The following is a 25,449-nucleotide window of genomic DNA, read 5'->3' as shown; positions in this document are numbered from 1 at the left end:
AAATGGGGTGCACTGGGAACTCCCACACGCACTCCCCAGCTCTGCCCCACTGTCACAGCAGTGAAACAGACCCTGGAATGCTACAGGATTGCAATCCCAGGATCCAAACTGGAGCTGGCCTTCCCCAGCAATGAAACAACTCCCTGCTCCTCGCACCATCATTAGGCTTCAGAGCGAACAGCACAGCGCAGAGCAGAGCAGGGCAGCACATAGAGGGGGGACCCCTGTGCCACACTATCGTGGTTTAAGCCCAGCCGGTAACTCAGAACCACGCAGCCGCTCACTCAGTCCTCCCCTTCTTCCTCCCCCTGCTCCCAGAGGGATGGGGAGGAGAATCGAAAGCACGGGTTGAGATAAGAACAGTAACTAAGGGTACAATACAAAACCACTACTGCTACCACCAATAATAATAATGATAAGGGAAATAACAAGGGGAGAGAATACCATTGCTCACCACCCGCCGACCGATACCCAGCCCGACCCGAGCAGCGATCTGGGCCTCCTGGGTACCTCCCCCTGGTTTACTTACTGGGCATGACGTGCTGTGGGATGGAATACCCCTTTGGCCAGTTTGGGTCAGGTGTCCCGTCTCTGCTTCCTCCCGGCTTCCCCTTCTCCTTGGCAGAGCATGAGACTGGAAAGTCCTTGGTTGGAGCAAGCATTACTTAGCAATGACTGAAAACATCAGTGTGTTATCAGCGTTGTTCCCAGGCTGAAAGTCAAAAACACAGCACTGCACCAGCTAAGGAGAAAAAATGACTGCTGTAGCTGAACCCAGGACACACGCCACGCTGCTTGGGGGATATCGGGACTTACAATATGGGACATGGTGAGGGTTCCTTGAAGAAGCTCCAGCCCCCCATCTCACAGTGGCCAGAGGGACTGCAAATGCTTCCCTGCGGATGGGACAGGGATGGGACCATTGGTGGCAGTGCCAGGGAAGGAGTGCAACGAGACCCCACTGCTCACAGGGGCGATGCTGGAGCCAAGGGCACTAAGTTTCAGCTCAGCCCTGGGTGTTCCAGCGTTCTTTTCCACCCTGCACCCACCTCTATCCCCCCTTCAACCCCCCTTTGCTCCATCCCTGCCCTGGGAAGGCAATGCCACGTTGTCCCTGGTGGTGACACGGCCCCAGCTCAGACCTGCTGTAGCTGGGGTGAGATTTAACCTCTTCTGTTTGGTTTCCCACTTTGAAGAAGAAGAAAAAGGAAGGGAAGCAGCAACCCAGATCCTGCTGCATTTCCAGCATGCCCCATCCTCAGCATGGATGCACCCACCCCTCCTCGCTGCCCCATAGCACTGCTCTGCTCCTACCCTGGGAAACCGAGGCACAGTCCCCACACCATGGGAACACAGGCACAGGTTCTGCCACACACACACCCCCCCCTAGCACCCATCCCAGTGGGATTTGGGATGGGTCCAGGGCACCCATCGCAGCTTTAGGGGTGCCAGCACCCCAACCTCCCAGCGCTGCTGCATCCCGGCTCCGTGCAGCCCCCAGGGAGCTGCAGGGCCCCCCAGGCCTGGTGGGAACCTGGAGCCTTCAAAGCGGTGCCGCAGCAGCTCATTAATCCCCCAGTAATGACCTCGTTATTCCTAACGAAGCAGCAGGATCAAGGGAGCTGCCTTAAGAGGATTTTGCAACGGGGGTTTTGGGGCTGGGGAAACACAGGTGGCAGAGGGAGGGGGAAACAAAAGGGATGAGGATGGTCACCCCATCCTGGGGGGGTGAGTGGTGGGACCTCCCCTCTCCAGCTCCTACCGCAGGCTCCCCCATTTCAGCAGCTCTGCCCCACACCAGGCACCCAGAGAAACCTCAGCAGCCTGCACCCCGAAAGAGCCCGGCCTGAAGAGCGGTGCACCCGACCACCAAGAAGCAGGGAGCACCCTGTTAATGTGTGTGGGGGGTGGAAGACCGCTGTGTGAGCCCAACCTTTATACGAGACACCAGAGAACCTCAGCACCGCGCAAAGCACAGCCACCTCCTCTGCTGCACGCAGAGCGCTTTATTTGTCACAGCCAAACCAGTTCACTCCCCTCCTCTGTGCCTGCGGGCCAGCACCAGCCTCCCAAGGGGGGGGGTCCCCCTTTTCTGGGAGGAGCCCCCCCCCCCCCCCAAACCTGGTGTCAGCATCCAGGGAAAGGTCCCAGAGCCCCATGGTGGGGAGGGGACATGGCCCCGGTGCAGCACAGCACCATGGGGACATGGCAGCGAGAGGCAAAAGCAGAAAGAACCTGGGGTGCAGGGGACCCCCCCTTGCACCCAAAGCCAGTCCCCTGGGCACAGGGGAGAGCGGGTAATGCTGCAGCCCCCATGAGGGATTCCCAGACAGGACAGATGCCCATGGATGGATGGATGGGATCATCCCGGTGCCGGCTCAGTCCCAGTGGACCTTGATGGGGGGGAAGGTCCATAGGTCGGGGTGGCCCATGTGCAGCAGGGCGCTGCATGGGGACGTGCTCCAGCGGAACGGGGGCACATCATCCCAGGCAGGACCACTGGCAGCCACCAGCGCAAAGGTGGGGACCATGCCCGAGGAGGTGACCTGGGGGGAGAGAAAACAGGGGGGCATGTCAGCAGGGGGCTATGGGAAGGGGTGCACCCCCAAAGAGGGGACCCACGGGGGGCCCTGGCCCCCACCTTCATGTCGGTGCCGCCGTGGCAGCGCTGGCGCAGGGCAGGGAAGGGGTAGGTGCCGTTGGAGGGGTTGAGGTCGGAGCGGGCGGAGATGGCGTTCTCTGCATTCTGGGGGGGGTCACAGCCCCTGCATCGTGACAGAGGGTCCTGCAGGTAGTTGTTGGACCTGCAAAGTGAGAGGTGGGTGATGGCAGGGAAAGGAATGTGTATCATAGAGTCATAGAATCCCAGCCTGGTTTGGGTTGGAAGGGACCTTAAAGCTCAACCAGTTCCAACCCCCTGCCACGGGCAGGGACACCTTCCACTAGAGCAGGTTGCTCCAAGCCCCTGTGTCCAACCTGGCCTTGAACACTGCCAGGGATGGGGCAGCCACAGCTTCTCTGGGCACCCTGTGCCAGCGCCTCAGCACCCTCACAGGGAAGAACTTCCTTATCTCCAACCTGAACTTCCCCTGTTTAAGTTTGAACCCATCACCCCTTGTCCTATTGCTACAGTCCCTGATGAAGAGTCCCTTTCTAGCATCCTTGTAGCCCCCTTCAGACACTGGAAGCTGCTCTGAGGTCTCCACACAGCTTCTCTTCTCCAGGCTGAACAGCCCCAATGTTCTCAACCTGGCTCCATACAGGAGGTGCTCCAGCCCCTGATCATCCTCGTGGCCTCCTCTGGACTTGCTCCAACAGCTCCATCTCCTTCTCATGTTGAGAACACCACAACTGTACACAATACTCCAAGTGGGGTCCCACTGGAGCAGAGGGGCAGGATCACCTCCTTCGACCTGCTGGTCACACTCCTTTTGATGCAGCCCAGGACAAAACCATCACCCCTGAGGGCTGCAAATCCCTGTGGGGGACACCCAGAGGCTTTGGGGGGTCCCCAGCACCCACCTCATCAGGCGGACCATGGAGTCCAGGTCACGCACCAGCGTCTGGTTGCGGCGGAAGATCTGCGCGCGCGGGTTCTTGTCGTAGGTGAACCAGTCCCCGTATTTCTCCACCAGCTCCGGGGTCCCGCTGGCATTGAAGATCTCCTCGAAGTACCTGGGGTTTGGTGGGGTGGGACCCAGCGAGTCAGCACCCCCAGTGCTGGGGGGGGGAGGCAAGGCCAGCATCGGCTGTGCCCCTCTTTAATGGGAGGGGGACGGGGGCTGGATGGAGCTCACGGCAGGTTGTAGCTGGCCCAGTAGCCCTGCTGGTACAGCAGCTCCGTCCGATCGGCCGCCACCACCAGGCCCCTGTGTTGGGAGGAAAAGCATTGAGCAGTGAATGGGGATGGAGGGGGATGTGCCCCGGGGTTCCCACCCCATCTGGGGGTACTAGTTTTGTACCCCCATCCCCCAACTCCCACCCATTGGGCAGAGGCAGTTGGGATTTTTCCAAACCCCTGGGGATGGGAGAGAAGATGCTTCCCTCACAGCTCAGTGCAGGGAGAAATGGGCCACTCACGGGATCTGCTCCAGCACGGTCAGCACGCCCTGCGGTGGGCTTGTTCTCCCCGGCGTGAAGGCCTTATAGTCCACCACCATCCACTGGTTGTTGTACCTGGCACGGAGAGAGGAGGGAACACCCCTCTGGCAACCAGCCTCATCCCTCCATGCGATCCCACCCTCCGGATCCCAGCGCATCCTCACGTGCCGCTGTTGAAGCGCCGGAACACGGCGGCCCACTCGGCACCGCTGCGCGCCAGGCGGTTGGCCACGATGTTCCGCAGCCACTCCAGGACGCTGCCCCGCGGCTCCAGGTACTTCCACCGCGCCGGGTTGTTGTTCCCAATGGTGGTTTCCAGCGCTACCTGCAAGGAAGGGAGGGGTTGGGAAGGTGGCGGGGCCACGGAGGGGTCCCCAAGCGCCAGACCCCACTCACCAACCCGCTGCTGAGGATGTAGAAGTCATCCCCGGAGAAGATGGTGCCGGGGTAGGAGGAAAACACTTGGATGCTGCCAGGGATCTCAGAATTGCCTGGGAAATGGGATGTAAGAGCAAGGGAGTGCCAGAAGGGGGGTGTCAAACACAGCCCCCCCCCCAGCTCACTCACCACCATCCGAGGTGCGGAAGGGCAGCGTGTACTTCTTGATGACACGCAGCATGGACTGGTAGGAGGTCCACGTGTCGTGGGCAACCAGGAGATCCCGGTGGCCCGGCAGCAGCTTCAGGAGGGCAGAGCAGGAGCCCGAGCCCAGGACGCGCCGCGGGGAGGAGCGGTTCAGGGCTGACTCCAGGTCCTCCAGGTCACCCCCCAACTGCAGCAGGCTGGGGGGAAGGCAGACACGGGGTATGGGGTGGGGGACACCCCATCCCAGGAGCAGAGCTGGGTCAGAGCTCTCTGTCCATCTCTATCCAGGCCAGCGGGTGTTTCTCCATCGTACCCCTGCACAGGCACTAGTGCTGGGAGCACCCTGGCAGCCTCTGCAGGGAGGGAAGGGTGAGCACAGCAGTGGGGAAACTGAGGCAGGGGGTGAAGCAGGCTTGGAGGGGTACCCACCATCCAGCCCATGGTGCTAGGGAGGAGGAGAACCTGCCTTGGCTCCATCCTGCCCCAGCAGCAGAGGACAAGCACCCGGACAAGGTGGGTGAGTGGGACAGAGCTGGGTGCCCCTGGACTTGTCCCCTCAGCACCCCGACCACTGGGGCTGCCAATCCCACCCTCCACCGCCTCCGAGAAGGAGCTTACAGGAAGCCGAAGGGTGACAGGGTGACCCTGCCCCGGGGGAAGTCCAGGCGCCCGTTGTAGCTGTCCTCCAGCCCCTTCAGCTGCAGCAGGGCCAGGCGCACCTATGGGGACAGGGGACAGGGCTGGCTGTGACAGGGGCGAGGGATCCTGGAGGATGCAGCAGATCCGGTGCTGCTGCAGAAGCAGGATGAGGTGCAGGGGGAGCATGACCATCAGTGTGGCTGTGACTCAGCACCGGTGGCGAGGGTGGGGGGGCTGAGCCATCCCGTGTGCACCCCCACAGCGGCACGTGTGGGGAGAAAGTCACGAGTGGGATCTGCTCATCCAGGGGAGGAGGATCCTCATCCCTGTCATCCTGCACAGAGCCCAGGACCCCAGGCACCCCTTTCCCCTCATCTCGATTACAGCTCCAATTACCATAGAATCCCAGCCTGCTTTGGGTTGGAAAGGACCTTAAAACTCATCCAGTTCAACCCCCTGCCACAGGCAGGGACACCTTCCACTAGAGCAGGTTGCTCCAAGCCCCTGTGTCCAACCTGGCCTTGAACACTGCCAGGGATGGGGCAGCCTCAGCTTCTCTGGGCACCCTGTGCCAGCGCCTCAGCACCCTCACAGGGAACAACTTCTCCCTTATATTAGCCCAGGGGATGCAGGGGGTCACCCAGGATGGGGGGTACACTCTCCTCACCTGGTGCCAGTACTCGGGGTCCTCCCCCTTCCCCATCTGCTCCTCCATCCAGCCCAGGTTGGCCTCCAGGTAGCTCCGCAGCTTCTCGCAGTACTCGCTCTCGTACTTGAAGGGGCCGCAGTAGCCCACCATGGTGTTCATCCAGTGCATGTACATCAGCTGTGGGGCACGGCGGTGCTCAGCGGGTGGGGTCGGGAAGCAAAGAGACCCCAATCCCAGACGGGTCCCCCCTTACCTGCTCGGACACAGCAGCCTCGGCGAGCCCGGCAGCATAGGCCTGCAGGCTGTCGCTGTACGAGGCGTTGGTGCTCACCTCCAGGAAGGCCCATCTATGAGGGGGACACGGGCACGGGTTAGGGCCGGGGCACCCCCATCCGCGACGGCTCCCTGCGAGCCCCCGTCCCGCCCCGTCCCGTCCCTACCCTACGGTGGGGATGCGATCGTCGAGGCTGGCCCAGGCGACAGCAGCGGGCTGGCGGCCGGGCAGGACGCGGAGCCGCCCCGAGCCGGGCTCCAGCAGCACCGACACGTTGCGGGGCGGCGGCGAGACGGGAGCGGGGCTTGTCCCGGCGCGCAGGGCCCCGGGCAGGGCCGCGGACACGGCGGACACCAGCAGCAGCGCCCGCAGCGCGGACACCGCCATGGCGGGCGCCGACCGGAGGGGCAGGGACAGAGGCGGGGCTTGGGATGGCCACACCGCCCCGTCGGGGTCCCGCTGCCCCCATCCTGCCCCCAGCCCCACACACATCCCCGCGTCCCATCGCCCCCCAGCCCCGTTCCCACGGGCGATGTGCGCAGGTTCAGCTCCCCCCACCCCGGCCATGCCCCGCCGTTGGGGAACACAAGTGAGTCCCCTCATGTGTTTGTTTCCCGTGGGGTCCAGCCCCACCGGGGCAGCCCGTGGGGAGCGGCTCAGCCTGTGTGTGTGGGGGGGAAGCTTGACCCCATTGGGGTGATACACGGGGTTTGGGTGCCCTGCGGCGCCGCAGCCCGGCCTTGTGCAATCCTTGTTTACTGCGGGCAAAGTCCTCCTGAAGCGCGGTGGGGGGGGGGGCAGAGGCCTCGGAGCCCCCCAGGATCCCCGTGGGGTGCACGAAGCCCCCACGGCGCGGCCCTGTATCGCGGTGTCACCCCCGGCACCACCGCAGGTTGCTGCCTGAGGCCTGGTGCATTCGTGCCATGCCACAGCAGGGTGGCAGGTAACACCGGGAGGGAGGGATGGAGCTGTACCCCAAAGCTCCGGAGCCCAGACTGAACTGGGGCACCCATTGGGGGTCCAACTGGAGCTGCTGGGCTGGAGCACTGCGCAGGGCATGTCCCTGTGCCCAGCAGCATCGGTAATGCCCTTTATTGGATCAGTTGGAAAAGGTGCCGCATGCTTGGGGCTATTCTGGGCTGGGCAGCACCCCAAAGGCACTGCACATGTGGTGGCCCAGCAGTTCCCAGTTCCAGTACTCCCAGTGCTCCCGCATCCCTGTGCTCGGTGCTATAGGAGGGGCCCAGAAGCGCACCCAGGGGTGCAGAAACCAAGGCGGGGGGCACAGGGCACCCACTGTGTCAGCAGGACCTGAGCCACGCAGCCAAAGCTCCTCGGTGTGGACATAGGGCCACCAGCACGGGGGTCTGCTCAGCTCTGCGCACCGCAGCCCCGCCACCGGGACAGCATCCTCGGACCATGCCTGCGATGAGCTCGCCCAGTCTCAGAGGGTGTCCCCCCCCCCAAACAGGGGCTTAAAGCAGGCGCATCACCCGGCCTCTGTGTGTGTCCGGCCTCTGCCCTGCCACAGCCCGCACAAGGCACCGGGATGGAGAGGGACCTCCATCCCCAGGCCACAGCGGCGCGGTCGCTTTAAGAGCGGAGGGTGGCGGCCCCTTTAAGACGCGGGCGGGGCGGTGGGGGGGGATCAGCTGCCCGCGCACAGCAGCGGGGCCGCGGCGCCACGGTGGGTCCGCGGGGCGGGAGGGGACCCCCGGGTACCACCAGCACCCCCCCAGCATCCCCCCGGGGTCTTCATCCCCTCCCTTGGGGGGTGCCTAAACCCAAACCTACTCCTGTGTCCCCCGCTTTGCTCCGCCCGGGGCTGACCCCCCCGTGGGGACGTGTCGCGGCCGCTCAGCCTGACCGCGGTCCCGCCGCTTTTTATCGTTCTTTTCCTTTTAATCAATTATTATTAATAATATTTTAATTTTAACCCTTCCTTCGCCCTGCCCGGGGATACGGGAATGGGGGCCCGGCACCTGCCCCCGTTCCCCCTCCCCGGCGGCCGCTGCCGGCGGTAGGTGCCCCCCCCGGGGGCTGCCCCCCACCCCGCCATGGGGCAGGGTGCCGTGGGGCCGGCCGGGGTGCTGGGCTTGGCCGGGGTGCTGGGGCTGGCCGGGGCGCAGCCGACCGGGCCCCCCCCGCTGCTACTGGACCCGGGGCGCACGGTCCCGCCCGGGCGGGATGCGCCGAGCCACGGCCGGGACCTGGATGTGAGTGAGTGTGGGGCGGGGGGGGGAGATGAGGGGGAGTTTGGGGGGTGCGGGGGGGGATGCGGGTGCTGCCGGAGTCCCGTCCCTGCCATCGCAGCCGGGATCTCACAAGGATTTCCTCCAAAACCCTCCCTTCCCCATGGCCCGGGTGGGATGGGGGGTGATGCGAGGCCCTGTGGGGACAGGGATGGGGACAAGGGCTTGCACAGCCCTTGATCCGTGCACAGGTAGCCCAGATGGGGAAACTGAGGCAGGGCTGACGGTGACCAACAGTGCCCCATGGCAGCCCTTGCTGGAGGGCGGTGGGTGCTCGGGGTGGGAAGGAGACACTGGGGGGCCCGTCTGAGGCCGCCCCCCCCGCTCTGCCCCGCAGTGCTGGGAGGTGCGGAAACACAACAGCTCCGAGTGGTGCCGCTTCATCTGGAGCAACCCCGACTGCCGGCTGGACGGCGGCTTCCTCAACTACCTGGAGGGGGTCTTCTGCACCTTCCCCCCCCGGCTCCTGCCCCTCGCCGTCACCCTCTATGTAAGGATGGGAATGGGGGGACGCTCTGCTTTGGGGGCACGGGGTGGGGACCCCATTGACCCCTCTCTCTGTCCCCCAGGCTCTCTGGCTGCTGTACCTGTTCGTCATCCTTGGAGTGACAGCAGAGAAGTTGTGAGTAGCCCCACAGAGGGGATTGTCCCTGGGGTGAGGGGGAGCCCTGTGTCCCAGAGCTGCCCCATCACCCTTCTCCACCGCTTCTGCCTTTCCAGCTTCTGCCCCAACTTATCGGCCATCTCTACCAACCTGAAGCTGTCTCACAACGTGGCAGTATCCTTGGCAGGTCATGGCTGGGGAGGGGGATGCAGGGACAGGTAATGTGGCTGTGATGGGGTCACTTTGTGTCCCCTCAGCACCATGTCAGGGGAAACTGATCCAGACCATGAGCTATGGGGCTGGGTGCTGGCTCCAGGATGGAGTCCTGTGGCACAGAGTGGGCAGACAGCCCATGTCCCCACGGGAAGGAGGCCACCAGGTCTTTTCCTTGACGTCCCCTCTCCATGGTGTCACCTTCCTGGCCTTTGGCAATGGGGCACCAGATGTCTTCAGTGCTGTGGTGGCCTTCTCCAACCCACGGACAGCAGGGCTGGCCATTGGGGCTGTGTTTGGTAAGGAGAGCCCCAGTGCCAGCTGTGGTAGGAACACTGCAGAGCTGCGGGACATTCCCCTTGACAGGGACCTGTTGCTTTGGTAGGTGCTGGTGTGTTTGTGACCACAGTCCTGGCTGGTGGCATCGCCCTGGTCAAGCCCTTCACAGCCGCCTCCAGGCCCTTCCTTAGGGATGTCATCTTCTACATGCTGGCTGTCTTCCTCACCTTCCTGGTCCTCTACTTTGGCAGGATCACACTGGGAGAGGCTCTGGGTGAGCACTGCTGGGGCCGGGGGGTGGCAGGAGCAGCCTGCGGGTGCTGTAACCCCCCCATGGTTCCCCCATCCAGGTTACCTGGGGCTGTACATCTTCTATGTCCTCACCGTGGTGCTGTGCACATGGATTCACCGGTGGCGGCGGGGTGATGGGCCGGTCCCCCCCGGACCCTGGGAGCCAGGTAAGGGTAATGCCAGCAGGGCCCCCGCTGTGCTGGGGTCTCCATCCACTGCTCCCTCCTCTTCTCTTCCCCAGAGATGCCAACGGATGCTGAAGAACCAGAGTCCTCGGGCACAAACAGTGGGGACTATGGTATGTGGTTCCCCGTGGGCTCAGGGCTCGCTCTGCTCCGTCCTCAGGGGCTCACAGGGACCCCCAAGCTGTGACTGAGCCCATGGGGTAGCCATGGCCCGGTGCAGGGGCCACGCAGGTGACCACAGCCCCATGGTAGAAGGGTTGGGGGTCTGGGGAGCCCCCATCCCGCTCAGCTGCCATCTCCCCTTGCAGGTGAGGAGTACCGGCCTCTGCTCCCCTCGCGGGAGCCCTCCCTGCGCATCCTCACCACTGCCCTCAGCCCCCTGGACCTCCGCAAGTGGAGGAGGAAGCCCTGGTACTGGCGGCTCTTCAAGGTCCTCAAGGTGAGTAGCTGGGGACAGGAGCCAGGAGGAGACCCTGAAAGGGGTGTCCCCCCCTGGGCTTTGTGATGGGGATGGAGGGACAAGGGCAGGCGCGTTGGGGATGGAACATCTTGGGGTCCCCTGCTCATGGCTGCTCGCCGTTCCCAGGTGCCAGTGGAGCTGGTGCTGCTGCTCACTGTTCCTGTTGTGGACCCTGACAAGGATGACCTGAACTGGAAGAGACCCCTCAACTGCCTGCACATCGTCACCAGCCCCCTGCTCTGCATCCTTACCCTCAAGTCGGGCACATGTAAGAACTCTGAACAGCCCCAGACACCCAAAAGAGGATAGGGCTGGGGCTGGGATGGCCACCAAAGCCCTGGGGACTGCAGGAGCCCTTTGGAGTACTGGTGAGATGAGTGTGGGGCAGTGCAGAGCCGAGCTGGGGGTCCTGCTCTGCAGGGGGATGGCTCTGTCCTCCCCACAGGGGTGAGGATTTGGGGCCCCCCAGCATCCAGGTCCTGAGGGGACAAAGGAGACCTGCCTGAGAAAACTGAGGCACAGACGGGAGCAACCCCATGAGGGCTTAAAGTAGAGGTGGCTTTAAGGGATAAAGGTTTACCTCATACCATGAGCCTGGTTGGATCCTGCCTCAGCCCACTTTGATTCTCCTTCTCTCCTCCATGTGCAGATGGGCTGTACCAGATCCAGGGCATCTTCCCAGTCTGGGGACTGGTCACACTGGTTGGCTCTGCCCTGGCCATCATCATCTTCATCACCACAACCAATGAGGAGCCACCCAAGTACCACTGCGTAAGGTGTCCCCCAGCCCTGAATGCCCACTGGGGACCAGCCTAGCCCAAGGGTGCTGGGGGCAGAGCAGGCCCCACTGTCCCCAGGAGGGACATGGCTGGCTGGAGGTGTGCAGGGTCCCAAGGGATGCACCCAGGGCCCAGCTTGCCCGTCTTCTGAGCAGGTATTTGCCTTCCTTGGGTTTCTGGCCAGCGCCATGTGGATCAACGCTGCGGCCACGGAGCTGGTGAACATCCTCCAGACCCTGGGCATCATCTTCCAGCTGAGCAACACCGTGCTGGGCTTGACACTGCTGGCCTGGGGCAACAGCATCGGGGGTGAGGGCTCTGCTGTGCCCCACTGCCACCCCACGAGCTCGCATCCTCCTGGCAAACACCAAGCTTTCCCTGTGTCCCTCCGCAGACACGTTCTCGGACCTCACCATGGCACGGCAGGGCTATCCCCGCATGGCCTTCTCTGCCTGCTTCGGGGGCATCATCTTCAGTATCCTTTGGGTGTAGGGGGAAGGTGGTAGTGGCACTTGAGGCCCCTGGGGGATTCCCTGGGAAGGAGCGGAGCAGGATCCACCCCTGGGATGCTGGCAGCCTTCCCTATCCCCTTCCCAGTGTGGTACCTCCGAACCGAGGAGCTGCAAGGATGGAGCCAGCAGCATCCCCCCTGCCCCACTGCTGTCCCAGCCCCAGCAGGGCTGGGATCTGCCAAAGGGAAGGAGAGGAAGCAGCTGTGCCACCCTCCCGCAGGCATTGGGTGGTCCCTACACCAGGCTGAAGCCTCTCCTCCTAGAGTGCTCCTGGTTGTATTTGCCACAAGCTGGCAATGCTTTGGGCTGGGCAACAGCCATGGGGTGCAGGCAGGGAGGAGGGGGCTGGAGGGATGTGATGAGCTCCATCACTGCCGAGGTCTCCTGCTCTGCATGTCTTCATCCTGAACATGCTGCAGACATCCTGGTTGGTGTGGGACTCGGGTGTCTGCTGCAGATGACCAGCAGCCAGCTGGTGGTGAAGGTAAGGCTGCAGTGACACAGTGGCATGGGTCGGGGTGGCAGCAGGATGCTGGTGTCACTCTACATCACTGCCCATCTCTCTGGCAGCTGGAGCCTGACAGCCTCCTGGTGTGGGTGCTGGCCGGGGCCCTGGGGCTGAGCTTGGTCTTCTCCTTCGTGTGGGTGCCCGCGCAGTGCTTCCAGCTGGGCAAGGCCTATGGCATCTGCCTCATCCTCTGCTACCTGGCCTTCCTCTGCGTGGCCCTGCTCACTGAGTTCAGGGTGATCCGGGTCTCTGCAGTGTGAGCGGCCCCACTGCTGGCAGGAGATGCACATCCAGCTCTGCTTCCCAGCTGGATCACTGGGAATCCTGTCCCCCTCTCTCCATCCCTGCCAGGGGGACGAGGGCACCTCAGTCCCAACTGTGCTGCTGGAGGCATCGCATGCCAGCCCTTGGAGGCTGTGGGAAAGGAAAAGGAGCTGTGAAGACATTAGCTGCGTCCTCTCCCTGGCTCTGTTTAATCTTGTTGAACTCAAGGTGGCTCTGAGCAGGTTAAGACTTTGGCTTCCACTGGTCTTGGTGGCAGAGGAGAAGGCAGCTCCAGCCCAGGGTCACAACAGGAGAGGTTTTACTTCTTCAACCACTTCACTATCCCTTCCCCATCTCCATCCTGGCTGCTCTGGGCCAGGGCAGTCCTGCTACACGGGGTAACACTGTAGGTCTGAGACCAACTTTGTCACTGCAAAGGAGACGATGTGTTCATGCCGCAGGTTTGAAATAGCTGAGGCAGAGCGAGATGGGGTTAAGGTCAGCCAAAGCTTCAGGGCAGTGCAAGCAAAGCAGGAGCAAAACCAAACCCAAGGAGGCTGGTTTCCCCTGTCTTTTTAAGCTGTGTTTTTCAACCTGAGTTTCAGATCCTACTTTCCTCCTCCTGGGGTGGACAGAGGAGAAAAGTCCTGCTGTAGGGCAGGACTTGGATGTTTCCACACACAGTGTTGGCCTTTAAGCACTGTAAACCACACCAAATTGCAATAAAAAACCCAAACCCACCCTCGACTCGTGCTGTTTGTGTTGAGGGTGTTCTCTCCTGCTCAGGGTGAGTGTCACACAGCCCTTACCCAGGAGTGGGAGCACCGGGAGCTGAGCCAGCAGCAGCAGCAGCGGTTTCCTCTGGGTTCACCAGCAGTTGATTTCTCAACAGCAGTCACATGCGCCTGACTGTGCTGTTCCTGTGAGCAGGGCTGGAACTGCAGCGTCATGCTGGTCCTGGCACGGGTCCACACGCGACACTGCTCTGCTCCCCGGCATGGGGACAGTGGTGGGGTGGCCCCAGGGCCTGGGGAAGCAGGGCCGGAAAGCAAAGGGCTGTTACAGACACAACCACATCTCTGCTCCATGCGGAGAGGAGCTGTTTTGCAAGAGGCACAACCGCCAGACCTGGTTCCTGCTCCTGGAGCATTTCTCCTTTTCCTAACCAGATAGAGGCTTTCACAAGGAGGTAACGCTCCCTGTGCCTGCAGCTACTGGCTCAGCCCTCAACCTGCTCACAAGTTACTAGCAGTTGCTGGAATTACCAAGGGAAACAAGCCCCACTTCTTTACACGCAGCGGGGTTAAAGCAATCCAAACCACAGCCAACGTACCCGTACAGAAGCACTGGGTGACAGAACCCCTTTCTAACCTTAAACACTGCATTGGGGTAGCTTTAAAAACCAGGAGTTGGACGGTATTACCTTAATGTTTAGGGAGGAATACGGGCAGGGGGAGGGCAAAAGGGGAGCTTTGCAATATCCAGCAGCAAGAATCCAGGGCACGCATGCGGAACGTGCCCACACAAGCAGCCACGACCGGAGAGGGCAGACACCTCTTTGAACACTGCAAGTGCTCCAGCTGCAGCCGAGCCCCACTTGTGGAATACCACGGGAAGGAGGAAAGGAAGCCGCTGCCTTTACAAAGCCCAGGATGCATTTTATTAGTGCGCTTGGAAAAAAAAACCCAATCTAGAGAACATTTTACAGCTGTGTCCATAAAATCATGTGCTAAACAAAACCAGCATACAAAATCCTGCAGTGCTTCCTCCCTTGCTCCCTACAACATGATTGTCTCTGTCGTTAGTCTGTGTGTCAGGTGGGGAGAGGAGGAGAAATAGAAGGGGATGCCCCGTACTCAAACTTTGTTTCCTTCCAAAGCCATATGGAAGAAGTAAACTGTGACCCTTCTTGGTTTACAAAAATATACAGTCTGTACATGGGGGCAGCTCAACACCTCAGGAACCATGGAAGCAGCACCTGAGCCCTGAACCCCATCCAAGCATTCCCATCTCCGTGACAGCCCTCTTATTGCATGGTAAGCAGGTTAGTGCCCCCTCAATAAAGCTGCAGCTTCTTTCACACCCAGAAAACACCCCCCAAAACCCATCACTGAAAGCCCCGTGAGGAGAAATAGGCTGTAGTGGAATGCAGTGCTTAAACACAGCCACATTTTGTTTCCCCCCTCACCTTCACAATGCTCGTTCATTCTGCCCACAACAGAAACCAGCATAAACAACATCTCCTCCAGCCCCAGGACTAACCTGGGTAAGTCCCCCAGGCTGCAGCTCCATGCAGAGCAACAACTGCACTGCTCATTAATTTGTGGTCGAGTTTATGGTTTGGAAAACAGCCCTTTAAGGTCCTTCACGGTTCAGCTCAGATGTAGTTTCATACCTGCAGTACCCAGAAAGGAAACAAAAGAGTTGCCCTGAGGCACCCAGGGAATCTGGCAGGGGTTGAGAGCAGACGCTGGTGTGCACACTGCCTGGAAAGCAGCTCTTTCCATCCCAGTGCCCAAATGCTGCCACCGTGCTCTGTGCAAGGAGGGAGTTTGAGCAGCTCTGTTCTTCCCTACTTCTGAAAGGCTCATCCACTCAGGAAATGCTCCTGTGCTGCTGGATAGGACCAGTCGTTTCCTGCTGTGTCCTTGTGCCACGTTATGAGGCTACCAAGGAAAACGCAGGTATGTGGGACAAGGGGAATGGGCACACGCAGATCTCCCAGTGCCTGATCTGCCTGGAGGAAGGAGAAAGCCTCCCCTGCAAGCTCTACTCTCAGTTTGAACCTGAGGAAAGATCAAACAGCAAGAGGCAAGGGCAGCCTCCCAGCTGACAGGTACTTTCTGTGCTGACAGGAAGAAGAGAAAGGGACTTAGAAGAGACAGGTTCTCATCACACTGTGGGCAATGAAACACAAGCAATGATGCGACCTGCCATGATCACAGAATAAACGTGGCAGAATGGGAAGGGATCCCTCTCCCCCTTCCTTCCCATCCCTCAGCTACAAGGTCTGGCAGCCTCCTTGCCAGCCACAGAGAAGAATCGCTGTCTTCCATGTTCCTCCTGCATCCAAAATTCAGAGGAACAGTCAAGCTCTTCAGTGGATCTTCCTAAGATCAGACTCAGTCAGCATTTGCCAGCCTGAGGAACATCTCTGCACGGGTGAGAGCAAGGGAGGAGCAGCACTGCTGCACTGGATGCACAAAGCAGTGACCTGGCTCAGGGCTAACCAGCAGTTAACTGATGCCCATAAGCTCTCAACCCAGAGCCTAGCAGAAATAAGTCAGACTTGGAGGTGCAAAACCTTCCATTTCTTCCTCCGAGTCGTCTGTCTGAGCTAAGGACCAGCCAGAGATATGCCACTAAGTGGCAGAGGTCGACAGCCACCATCAATCACCCTGCAGAATCCCCCCTGTGAACAAGGAGAAGCTCTGGGGTTTCCAGGGGTGATCCCAGTCCTGTGCAGTACCACTGACCTGACCAGCAGCAGTGCAGATACTGGACAGCAGAGGCAGAGTTTGTCTCCCCAAACTCCTGTCCCACCCATGGTCATAACATGATAAGATGCTGGCCCTCAGTTCTACCTCCAGCTGCCACAGAACTGCTCAGGGACAGCCAAATTCAATCATCAGAGCTGGATCTACTACAGGGGGTACATCTAGGTGTGCCAAAAAGGAGGGGGAAGGCAGGCTGCTCTTCCAAAAGTGCTGAAATTTCACACAACCTCTCCTTCTTTTGCATAAGGAAAGGTGGAGAAGAAACAAAAGCTCACTCCCTGATCTTTTATTCCTAGGTTAATGGTACCCTTTAAGCAAAAGAGCTCTTTAAAAAGGGCAAAAGTTTTAATACTAAGCAGGTGGCTTCAGCGTGTTTCCTGCTGTTAATGGATTACACATCCCTTTCCCCAGGGTCTGTTAGTGGTAAGACAAAGAGGAGGCTGGAGCCTGGGACGTGGCTCAGGGGGAGAAGGTCTCTGTTCTGTCCGAGCTGTTTGCTCTGTGCTGAGCATGGCCATCACGCTCAGTCTGTGCGTAGCAGCCTTACACAGAGCCCCCTGGGCCTCTGGTTTTCAGCAATTCACTGCCTAGGGGAAGAGCTTGAAACCCTAAAGCCAAACACTGAACAGATCTATATACACCATCCTGATATATACGCTGTGAAGTAATACTCTAGGTTATTGCATAGAAGGTGGCTTGCATTAGCTAGGCCTAAATGACAGTCTGGGATCGTTGTCGGAGGCTCACAGGCTTCAGAGAGCTGTTGGAAGCAGATGCAGGCTCTTGCAATGGTGTCTGAGTTTCCTCTTTTCTGGAATGCTCCTCATACCATTCCTGCAACAGGAGATCAAGCACACCGAGGTCAGGCTCTGCCCCACACTGGTCCTGCAGCCCCCCAAAGGACCCCAAGGGCAGGGTGGTTGGCCGCTCTGCTGTCTGAGGGCACATCACCTCAGGTGGAGGGGCTCATTCCACAGCCCTGGACATGGCCTAAGCTCCTGGAACAACCTGGTGACCTGCAGCATGGCTGTGATGGATGCACCAAGACCTTCCCACCCACAGTCCAAGCAAGAAGCACCAGCTACAGTTGGCTGAACTGATAAACCTGAGCAAGGAAACATCCCTCCCTCAGGATGTCCCTAGTCTTGATGTCTGTGGGATGTTTGGGATTTGTGGAGTTGCTCCCAATCCCAGGCAGTATGTTATGAATCAGAGGCCAAGCAGAATGGGTGGGGAGCTTCTCTGCAGATTTCCATCCAGCTCCATGGTAAATAAGACGTTTAATTTTAGGAGGGGTTTGAAAACTCATCCCCAAGCAAGCTGCCCAGGGGACAAAGGACAGATTTAAACGGGTACGAGATTAATTCTTTCAGTACTAATCATTACATTAGCCCATGACCTTCAACCCGGAGGTGAATGTCTGGAGAGGACTACAGTGACCAAAGCCATGGCAAAAAGCTCCTGACCACAAAGGGCACTAGCAAGAATCCCCTAAACAAGCTAGAGAATGACCTGATTTAAGTGTTTCCCATCTTTGTGAGCTTGCTAAAGGCAGCATTGCTCACACCATCTGCCTGGGGGAACACTTGGTTCAGCCAGACACACCCAAGCTCAAACACAACCACATTCCAGGGGCTTAACAAATTCACCTGCAGCAGCCAAGCCCCAGGAACACAGCACATGTGTGCTGATAGCACCAGCTGGCACGTCCACCTCGGTGAGTCCAAGCTCAGTGCCTACACACCTCCCGAGTGCATGGATACTGGGCTGACACACGCCACACTGGGCACCTCCACACAGTGGGCAGGCTCTGGGGGTTAAAGAAGTCCCTGAGCACAAGAACTGGTCAATCTGGAGCACACTTCATCTACTGCCCACCCTCCATGGCTGCGTCTTGGAGGAAGGAGGCTTCTAGTGTTTAAAAGGATGGTTTGTTGCTCTAGGTAATGTTTGTCTCACCAGAGAGACTTGCTGATATTTCCAGCTCAAGCCCACATACCTGGATCTCCTCCTCATACATCTTCATACTCAAATCACTCTTGGTCCTTGATCTGCGTCCCAGAAACACTGCTGACATTTGCTAAAGTGTTGGGGGAAGGAGGAGGAGAAAACAAAGACATTCATTAGTCACTGCGCAGCTCACTTGATCAGGCCCTGGAACTTTCGGCATCCTTCATGCAGACACCCATCACCCACTGAGGAGCTCAGGCTATCCTGGGCTCCTTCTGCTGTCATGGGAAAAGGGCATTTTCGGGGGCACATCACCTAAACAAATGCAGGCATCTGCTGCAGGCTGAGACAAATCGCACTGAGCAGATGCCCAAAGACTACAGAGGGAGCTGGGGCTCAGACAGATGTGTCTGCCAGTGGTGCTCAATTTAGTTGGATGAACATAACAGCAGTGCCTGGAACAAGGCCTCAAGCTCAAGCTTCCAAGTAAGATCCTGTCTAAGAACAATCTCAGGTCCCACTTGCCTAGACCACACTATTTACTTCATAGGCCTGGACTTCTTAAGTCATCTGCACAGAGAGCTGAAATCTGAATTACTCCCTGACCACATGAGTTATACGTGCAGGATTGAGAAGCAAAAGATGTCATCATCCTTCTGTACTCCACTGCAAGGCTGAGGACAGCATCTTCCTTTGGTTTATTGTCTTGCAAACTGCTTCTGATCGGTATCATCATGGCTATTCTGAGTTTTGTCTGTATAAACAAGAGCTCAGCCTTTAACTAAGCCAACCAAAGCAAATAAAGGTCAGCTAAAAGACTGGAGCACCTGCACTTTATAGTGGTGATACAAGAATATAATGGCTATTATTAAAACAACCACTTAAGCTCTTCCCAGATGCATGCGACAACAGTTCTGAGGCAAGAGGTCAGCTCATTTTCCAAACTGTCCATCCTGTTCTAAAACAATGTAAGCAGTGCCACGGTGTTTGTGGAATCAATACCATCCTATTTCTGCATAGTGTTTTGGGACTGTCCAAGCCTAAGTGTATGATGGCACAGAGAGGGAAGCAGAATTACAAGCCAGTGGCTTCCTTAGGGAAAAATAAACATACTTTTTTGCAGTCAATACTGGGCCAGGACAGCTCTAGGCAAAGTCTGCAGGCAACAGCAACGAGCCTTTGTCTCTGTTGAGGCTATTCAGAGCATAGGGGAAATTCAGCTGCTACTTTTCTAGAGCAGCAAAACTTTGTGCCCATGCTGCAGAGGCCCTCCAGCAGCTCAGCTCTCAACGCTACAGACACGTGCAGTGTCTCTCCAGACAGCATTTGTGGTCCTGGCACGCCTCCCTCCCTTGGAGCTGAGATCTTGCACTAAGAGTTTCCTCTTACCCCGTATTTGTCCATCTGCAAAACGATCTTCTGCAGCTGAGCTGTTTCCGTGGCAGCTGAAATCCGCTTGTACAGCTCGATGATGCCAATCACTTCCTCCTTGGAGATCTCCTTCTCCAGCACAATGCCGTTGTCTTCTGGAGAGGCAAGAAAAGGAAAGAGAAGTCTCCAAGATGAACATTGTTTCATAAACCACTATTAGAATCCTGGAAGGCAAAGCTTAACAGCAGACTGGACCAAGCCAGATATCAGGCACAGCCTGTACCTGCTTTTGTGACTAGAACATGCATGTCCTTGTCCCCCAACAAGGCAGGGAAGAAGTTAACTAGTGTGTAGGGCCAGCAAGCACCTCAGCTTTATAAAACATGAAGCTCCTCAGCATCTTGTAGCTATGTGTTTGCCTGTAAATTAAGTAGCAAAGCAAATAACCACACGAGAATTGTTGCCTTTTGACCTTCAGCTGCCTGACCCAGCTTGGGAGTTCAGTGCTAACAAGTGTCTTTCACTGCACCCTTCAAACTGGGTGCAGGTGGGATCACGATGGAAAGTGCTGCTGTAACTAACAATGCCTGGCACCTAAGAAGGATTAGGGGCTGATCAAAGGTACTCCTGTGGCTGGGGACTTCATCGCTTTTCTGTGGTAGATTCTCTGGTACTAAATGGATGATGCAGAATCTCCTTCCTGCAGAAAAGTGTCAAGAATGATAAAGATTAGTCTGCGCAGAGAATGACTAGAAAGGTGGGTGTAGGTCACCTGAAAGGCTAGTAAAAGAAGGGCTGTGAGAGATTAATGTGTTTATGGCACCTAAATTAGGAGGTCATGGAGTAACACGCAGTTTCAGCCAGCCAGCTCAGGAGACAAAGGACAGTAAAACTGCTGACTCACAGGGGAGAGGGGATGCAGAGACCAGTCACTGCCAGTTCCTAAAGGGGACAGGAAGGCATGTCCAAAACCAGCATGTAGTCACCAGCCTAAATACAACTGGGACATGTGGAAAGAACAGGACAAGCAGCGTCCATTGTCCTCCATGTCACCGCAGAGAGTGCTGGCAAACCACTTGGATCCAGCATTTTAGTGCTTGAATGCTGGACAAGCCACTTGGAGACATGTTCTGGTGCCAGTGGGTATATTAGTGAGGAAAGAAATTGGTTTAAAGAGAATAAGAAATCCCCTTCTCCTCCTGTAAGGTCTCTTGTTGAGCTTTGCTACGTCATTGCTCTAATGTTTCCTAGATTCCTTTCCTGAAACGTGGCAGACTTCTACCCTCAAATAATTTGCTTGAAATGGCTCAAGTATTTGAGCCATATTTCAGCCACATTTCAGCCATATTCTGACCTTCTGAATCCTGGTTCTTCCGAGTGTAGTTCATGCGGAAGACAAAAGCATCCAGAATAAAAGCCACGATGATGGTCATCACCACCTGGGAGAAGACATGAACAGAAGGGATCAGGAGGCTGCTGCTGGGGGGGTTCTTCCAGTCCAGTTCAGGAAGCTGAGCATTTGGCCTGTGCTTCAACTCTATGCTCCTCCATGGCAGAGGAGATGCACATGTCACACATGTACCTGTGAGTAAACTACTAACAGTCAACTCCAACAGGGACATGCTGCCCTAGTCCTTACCCCAGGCCCAGATTTGTGCAGCATCAGCTTTGTCAATGCCCATAAATTCAACTTTCTGCAAGTGATGTGGACTCTCTGTTTCTGGAAGATGTTTAGGTAGAAGAGCAAAGTTGTCCTCATTTAGGGATGGAAGCTCCCTCTGAACACAGTAAAAGCTGTCTCCCTTTCTCATTCCCACTATTAGATGCATGAAGCATGTCCAGAAACCTACCATGGTCACAATATAGAAGATCATGAAGTAAAGACGGCTCCAGTGAGTGGTTTGGGATGTCACCCCTTCCTAAAGAGGAGAAGGAAGAAGTCAGTAGTGCACAAAGGAAGGGGAAGTCTGCTGTTAACTGCTTGCCAACAGACATAAAGCAGCATAAACACTCTCTCTCATTCATGGCTCTATAGCTAACCCCAGGAACTGCCTTCACAATGCTCAATGCCCCAACTGGTCCTTGCGGCTAATCTGCCTCTCAAGCTAGAAAAAGAGGTTCCTGTATGTGATCACACAGATGATTTAAAGCTTGAGGCTGTGGGAGATGTTGCTGCTATGAGCACACATCATGGACAGCAGGGTGACAAGCTGGAATACAGAGTGCCTTCATTCGTGCAGATTGTGAAATCTGGCCTGAGGGCTGGTCAAGATTCATGCCCAGCATTGCCAGAGGCCAAATGCCACCCAGTGATGAGGACCAAAAGATGTCTGGCAACAAGTGGCAATGTTGGGGCCATCTCCAGACACCAGGGGAAGAAAGTGGTGGCCTGGAAGATGTAACTCAACTGGCCAAGAGCCTGAGCTGTCCATACACACAAGGTAGCTGAGGTTTACTTACCATGATGATGTACCAGTCGTTGACGACCGTCAGCTCAAACAGCGTCACTGTATACAAGTGGGAGAAAACCACAGACAATTGCTTTATCCATCCCTGACCTACTTTCCAGTGATTCTTAGACAAAGTATTTGACAGGGAAGACTGAGGCAAGACACCAAAGTTTAAGCACAGCAGCAAATCCAGAGGCAGAACCCTCATCACTGCTATTACTTCAGACAAAGAGCATTAGATCTACAGGACCAGGAGCATGGCTTAATCTATATTTCTTAGAAGAATCAGAAACAGACCTGACTCTTTCCACCAAAGAGCACAGAGACCTCTGAAATCTCCAGAAGATAACCATCTCTGCTTATGCATTAAGAAAAATCATGGAGAGTAATCAACACATTCAAGTTATTCTTCATCAGGGGGTTTAAATAAACGTATTAGCATCACTGTTGGTTCTTTAGAAGGGTAGTGACTTAGAGCCCTCCTTAAACATCTCTGGAAGTCTGGTCTGATCACCAGTCAGAGCAGATCTGCTGGCTTCACTCTGGCTTTTAAGAGACTCTATTGGCTTACCCTGCAAAACAGTCATGGCACAATTAGCCAGCTGGAGTTCTCCAGACAGAGCGAGCAGGATGCTGAGTGTGTGAGCTTCATTAGTTGGACTCTGGGAGAGTCCCAGGCTTGTATGAGCATTACAGTCCTGCCATCCAGCTCTGCAGGAACACAGATGCACTAAGGAATAGTCTTTGCTACAGACAAAACTGCCCTTACCAAAGCTGTTCAAAATGTTGTCGAAGTTGTTGAGATAGTAATAACCTTCCTCCACAACCGTCTTGTTGCCAACCGTATGATTCACCCAGCGGTAGGCATCTGCAACTGTGCTTGTGCTGGTGGGGGAAACCAGGACAAAGAATGAGACTGGAAAAGCAAGGAAAATCTCAAGGGTTATAAATACCAAAACACTTAGAAAGCGCTGAGCAGCAGTTTCTACCTCTTGGCCAACACTTGCCTTTTCTCCTCTGAAAGCAAGCCTCTCTCCTTCACAGCTCAGCACAAACCCAGGGAGCACCTGAGACTTTCTAATCATTCAGCAAATATTATAAGAGAGAAACTGAGTGTTTGAGTTAGACTCCTTGGCTCACACCCTTAAAGCCTGGTGTTTCCAAGGGGTCTGCCATCATTTAAGATGAAAAAGGTACAGGACAGCTTAGCTTCCAAGACCAGGTGAATTTAACTCGGTACAAAGTGAGGCCTTAAATATGTAACATGTCTGGACAAGCAACTCTGGCATCACCAAGATAAAAATCTTCACTCTAGAGCAGATGTTACAAGAGTTTCCAGTCACAGCAGCATGAAGAAGTCCTCCCAGTGCAGCTACCTGAAGCAGGTTAGAGCTCATTAAAACCAGCCATCCTGCCACAGAAATCTCTCCCTTTCCAAGTACTTTCACAAGTCATTCCATCCAATCTTATCTAGAGAAGTGAAGTGTCTCCTAGATTTTCACAGCCTTAGTTGCAAAACTCCATTCAGACCCATTCTTTGGCCCGTTCTCCACAGGGAGATAGAGCTGCCAAAGCTCACTGCTACTGGCTGTGCCCCAAAACCACTCCAGAGGGGGGTAGATTTGCACTACTTACTTGCAGCAGTTTGGGTAGACCACGCCAGCAAAGAACTCCATGCCAACAATGGCAAAGCAGTAGTAGAAGATCAGCAGGGTTAAACCCAGGCTGGAGGCAAAAAGAGAAGGAGTACTGTGTTACTGAAGAGTTGTTAAGGCAGGGAAACAGTCACAGGCTGGTTGCTCTGGAAGGAATTTCCAATGGATGGGAACCTCAGACCACCCTCCCTGTTGCTGTGGCTCTGCAGTTCTTTGCCTGCTCTCATTCAAGAAGTCCTAAGACAAGGAGCTTGCCACTCACTGAAAAGAAGCTGAAGAGCAGCCTGGACTCCCTCCCAGTCTGTCTTTTTGTGGTAAATAAATGCCTCTCCAGTTTCTTTATTAAAGAACACCACACACTGTTTCTGCTCTCTCTGTGTCCCTGGATGCAGGGACTGTGCCAAGAGCAGGGTTCTCTAACTAACACGCTCTGCTCAGACCTCCTTCAAGGGAATAAAGTCTGAGGATGCCCCACTCAAACACCAAGCTCCTTCTGCCCCACCATTTCACAATAATGCTCTGCAGTGGTTGTACTAAACATCTGGGGCTGAGTATATTCATGCCAATGGTCTTTCCACATGGGCCTCCCCTCTCACCAAAAGCTGTGATTGGGGGAGAAAAATTAAGCATTGGCTTGTAGTTATCCTCCTAACGCAAAAGCAGGAGGAGGCTCAGGGTGCTGGAGTGTTGCTTATCACACACTGCTCCAAGAAACTGGAAGATTAACACCCCACTGCAGCACACTGAAGGATCAGTAACAATCTACTGACAGATCAGAGCAGACAGATCAAATCTTGAGGAGGTTTGACAGGTCCCTATCCTAGACCCCAGCCCTAGACGCTAAACCCTCCCTCCCCTCTCCCCACCATCACCAAAGGAGAAGTTAGTACCTGGCCATCCGGGGGAACAACTCAAACATAGTGTCCAGCACATTTCTGTAGCGTTTCTTCAGTTTAAATAGCCTGAAAGGAGAAGCCTTTAAAGGAGAAGCTTTTAAAACAGGAGTTACCTCCACACAGCAACGTTCCTGTGGTGGTGAGTATCACAGTTCTCTGTACCTCCCAGGTCAATGAACAGCAAGGCTTCCTGGCACCAAACTCACAGGATCTGCTCACCTAACAGTGTCCCACTGTCCCATCTGAATGTTTATGGTGCATCCAACTAAGTGTTTGCAGGATTGAGGGACCTCCAGGAAAAGTCAAGGTCTTTCTACACAGCATGATGCATAAATAGCTATTTAAACAACAATAAATTGTAAGAAGTTAAACTAGTCCTGTGCACAGGGTCAGGATTCATTACTCCTTCCCTCAGACACAAGCTTTCCTGTGCTTCCCCCCCCATGACCCAATAAAAATTGATGAAAGAAAACTACATTGTGCTAATGTAAGAGTTGGCAACTCCAGCAGCCTTTACAGAGAAACACAGCTGCCAAGCACCGACTTTGGCAGGGCAGCAACAGAGAAAACAGTATTTCCCCCCCTCCTTGAGTGTCATAAAGTGTTCTTTAAATCCTCACTGAAGAGCTAAGTTACATCAGTTTGTTTTTAGCAGAAGCACATTTTGCCTCCAGTGCCTTCCCACTATGGCTCTGCTGCTGTTCTGCAAAGGTACATCCCAACAGCCTCGAAATGAGAGGGTTAATCAGACCCAAATAACTGAGCTGCAGAGAGGTTACAGGCCACAGTCTTGCTTCAAGCGTGAGATGCAGCTAGAGCAGGGCTGCACTTCACCCTAGAAAGCAGCATCCTTTGAGAACTGTAATTTCTGGTAATTCAATGGAAATTATTAAAGTGGCTCAGGCTGTCTCACCCTGACACAACAGCTTTTCTCTGAAGAGCATCAGACAATTTAGAGGAGGTGTAAGAACCCCACGAAGGCAGACACAGGATAATCTGCCCCTGGTAAATCCCTTGATCTCTATTAGAGATCAG

General features: G+C 56.1%; 3 protein-coding genes across 5 annotated transcripts in view; 1 reads left to right on the top strand and 2 right to left on the bottom strand.

Annotated features, from left to right (window-relative positions):
- Positions 1 to 1,968: 1,968 nt before the first annotated feature.
- On the bottom strand, positions 1,969 to 6,657 carry PLBD2 (phospholipase B domain containing 2). Its single transcript, XM_030501483.1, has 12 exons — positions 6,415 to 6,657; positions 6,228 to 6,321; positions 5,993 to 6,151; positions 5,305 to 5,405; positions 4,669 to 4,883; positions 4,498 to 4,592; positions 4,266 to 4,426; positions 4,081 to 4,176; positions 3,798 to 3,869; positions 3,523 to 3,675; positions 2,642 to 2,804; positions 1,969 to 2,546 (listed from the first exon to the last, which is right to left on the bottom strand). The coding sequence occupies exons 1-12, from the start codon at positions 6,633 to 6,635 to the stop codon at positions 2,379 to 2,381; spliced, it is 1,698 nt and encodes a 565-aa protein (XP_030357343.1). The 5' UTR covers positions 6,636 to 6,657; the 3' UTR covers positions 1,969 to 2,378.
- A 1,241-nt stretch (positions 6,658 to 7,898) lies between these two features.
- Positions 7,899 to 13,335, top strand: SLC8B1 (solute carrier family 8 member B1). 2 transcript variants are annotated; one of them, XM_030501481.1, is made up of 15 exons: positions 7,899 to 8,468; positions 8,838 to 8,990; positions 9,070 to 9,122; positions 9,221 to 9,278; positions 9,512 to 9,616; positions 9,703 to 9,870; positions 9,947 to 10,054; positions 10,129 to 10,185; positions 10,381 to 10,511; positions 10,659 to 10,800; positions 11,182 to 11,303; positions 11,467 to 11,620; positions 11,706 to 11,786; positions 12,243 to 12,307; positions 12,394 to 13,335. In XM_030501481.1, the coding sequence occupies exons 1-15, from the start codon at positions 8,306 to 8,308 to the stop codon at positions 12,589 to 12,591; spliced, it is 1,758 nt and encodes a 585-aa protein (XP_030357341.1). In that variant the 5' UTR covers positions 7,899 to 8,305; the 3' UTR covers positions 12,592 to 13,335. The 2 variants fall into 2 exon arrangements, with proteins under 2 accessions (XP_030357341.1, XP_030357342.1); XM_030501482.1 differs by having other exon boundaries at positions 7,899 to 8,464; positions 9,511 to 9,616; positions 12,394 to 13,118.
- Positions 13,336 to 14,228: 893 nt separating this feature from the next.
- TPCN1 (two pore segment channel 1) overlaps positions 14,229 to 25,449 on the bottom strand; it is a 48,170-nt gene continuing 36,949 nt past the window's right edge. For both annotated transcript variants that reach the window (XM_030501479.1, XM_030501480.1), the window contains 9 exons: positions 24,409 to 24,480; positions 23,499 to 23,588; positions 22,633 to 22,748; positions 21,874 to 21,920; positions 21,264 to 21,332; positions 20,768 to 20,852; positions 19,432 to 19,568; positions 18,092 to 18,172; positions 14,229 to 16,926 (listed from right to left, as the gene is read on the bottom strand). In XM_030501479.1, coding sequence (XP_030357339.1) covers positions 16,804 to 16,926; positions 18,092 to 18,172; positions 19,432 to 19,568; positions 20,768 to 20,852; positions 21,264 to 21,332; positions 21,874 to 21,920; positions 22,633 to 22,748; positions 23,499 to 23,588; positions 24,409 to 24,480 — 820 coding nt within the window. In that variant the 3' untranslated portion in view covers positions 14,229 to 16,803. The remainder of the gene's footprint in view (positions 16,927 to 18,091; positions 18,173 to 19,431; positions 19,569 to 20,767; positions 20,853 to 21,263; positions 21,333 to 21,873; positions 21,921 to 22,632; positions 22,749 to 23,498; positions 23,589 to 24,408; positions 24,481 to 25,449) is intronic.

The sequence above is a fragment of the Strigops habroptila genome, chromosome 11 (genome assembly GCF_004027225.2).
Source record: "Strigops habroptila isolate Jane chromosome 11, bStrHab1.2.pri, whole genome shotgun sequence".
NCBI classification, from domain to species: domain Eukaryota; kingdom Metazoa; phylum Chordata; class Aves; order Psittaciformes; family Psittacidae; genus Strigops; species Strigops habroptila.
Note: the sequence above shows the minus strand (reverse complement) of the source record. Positions and strands in the feature narration are given on the sequence as shown.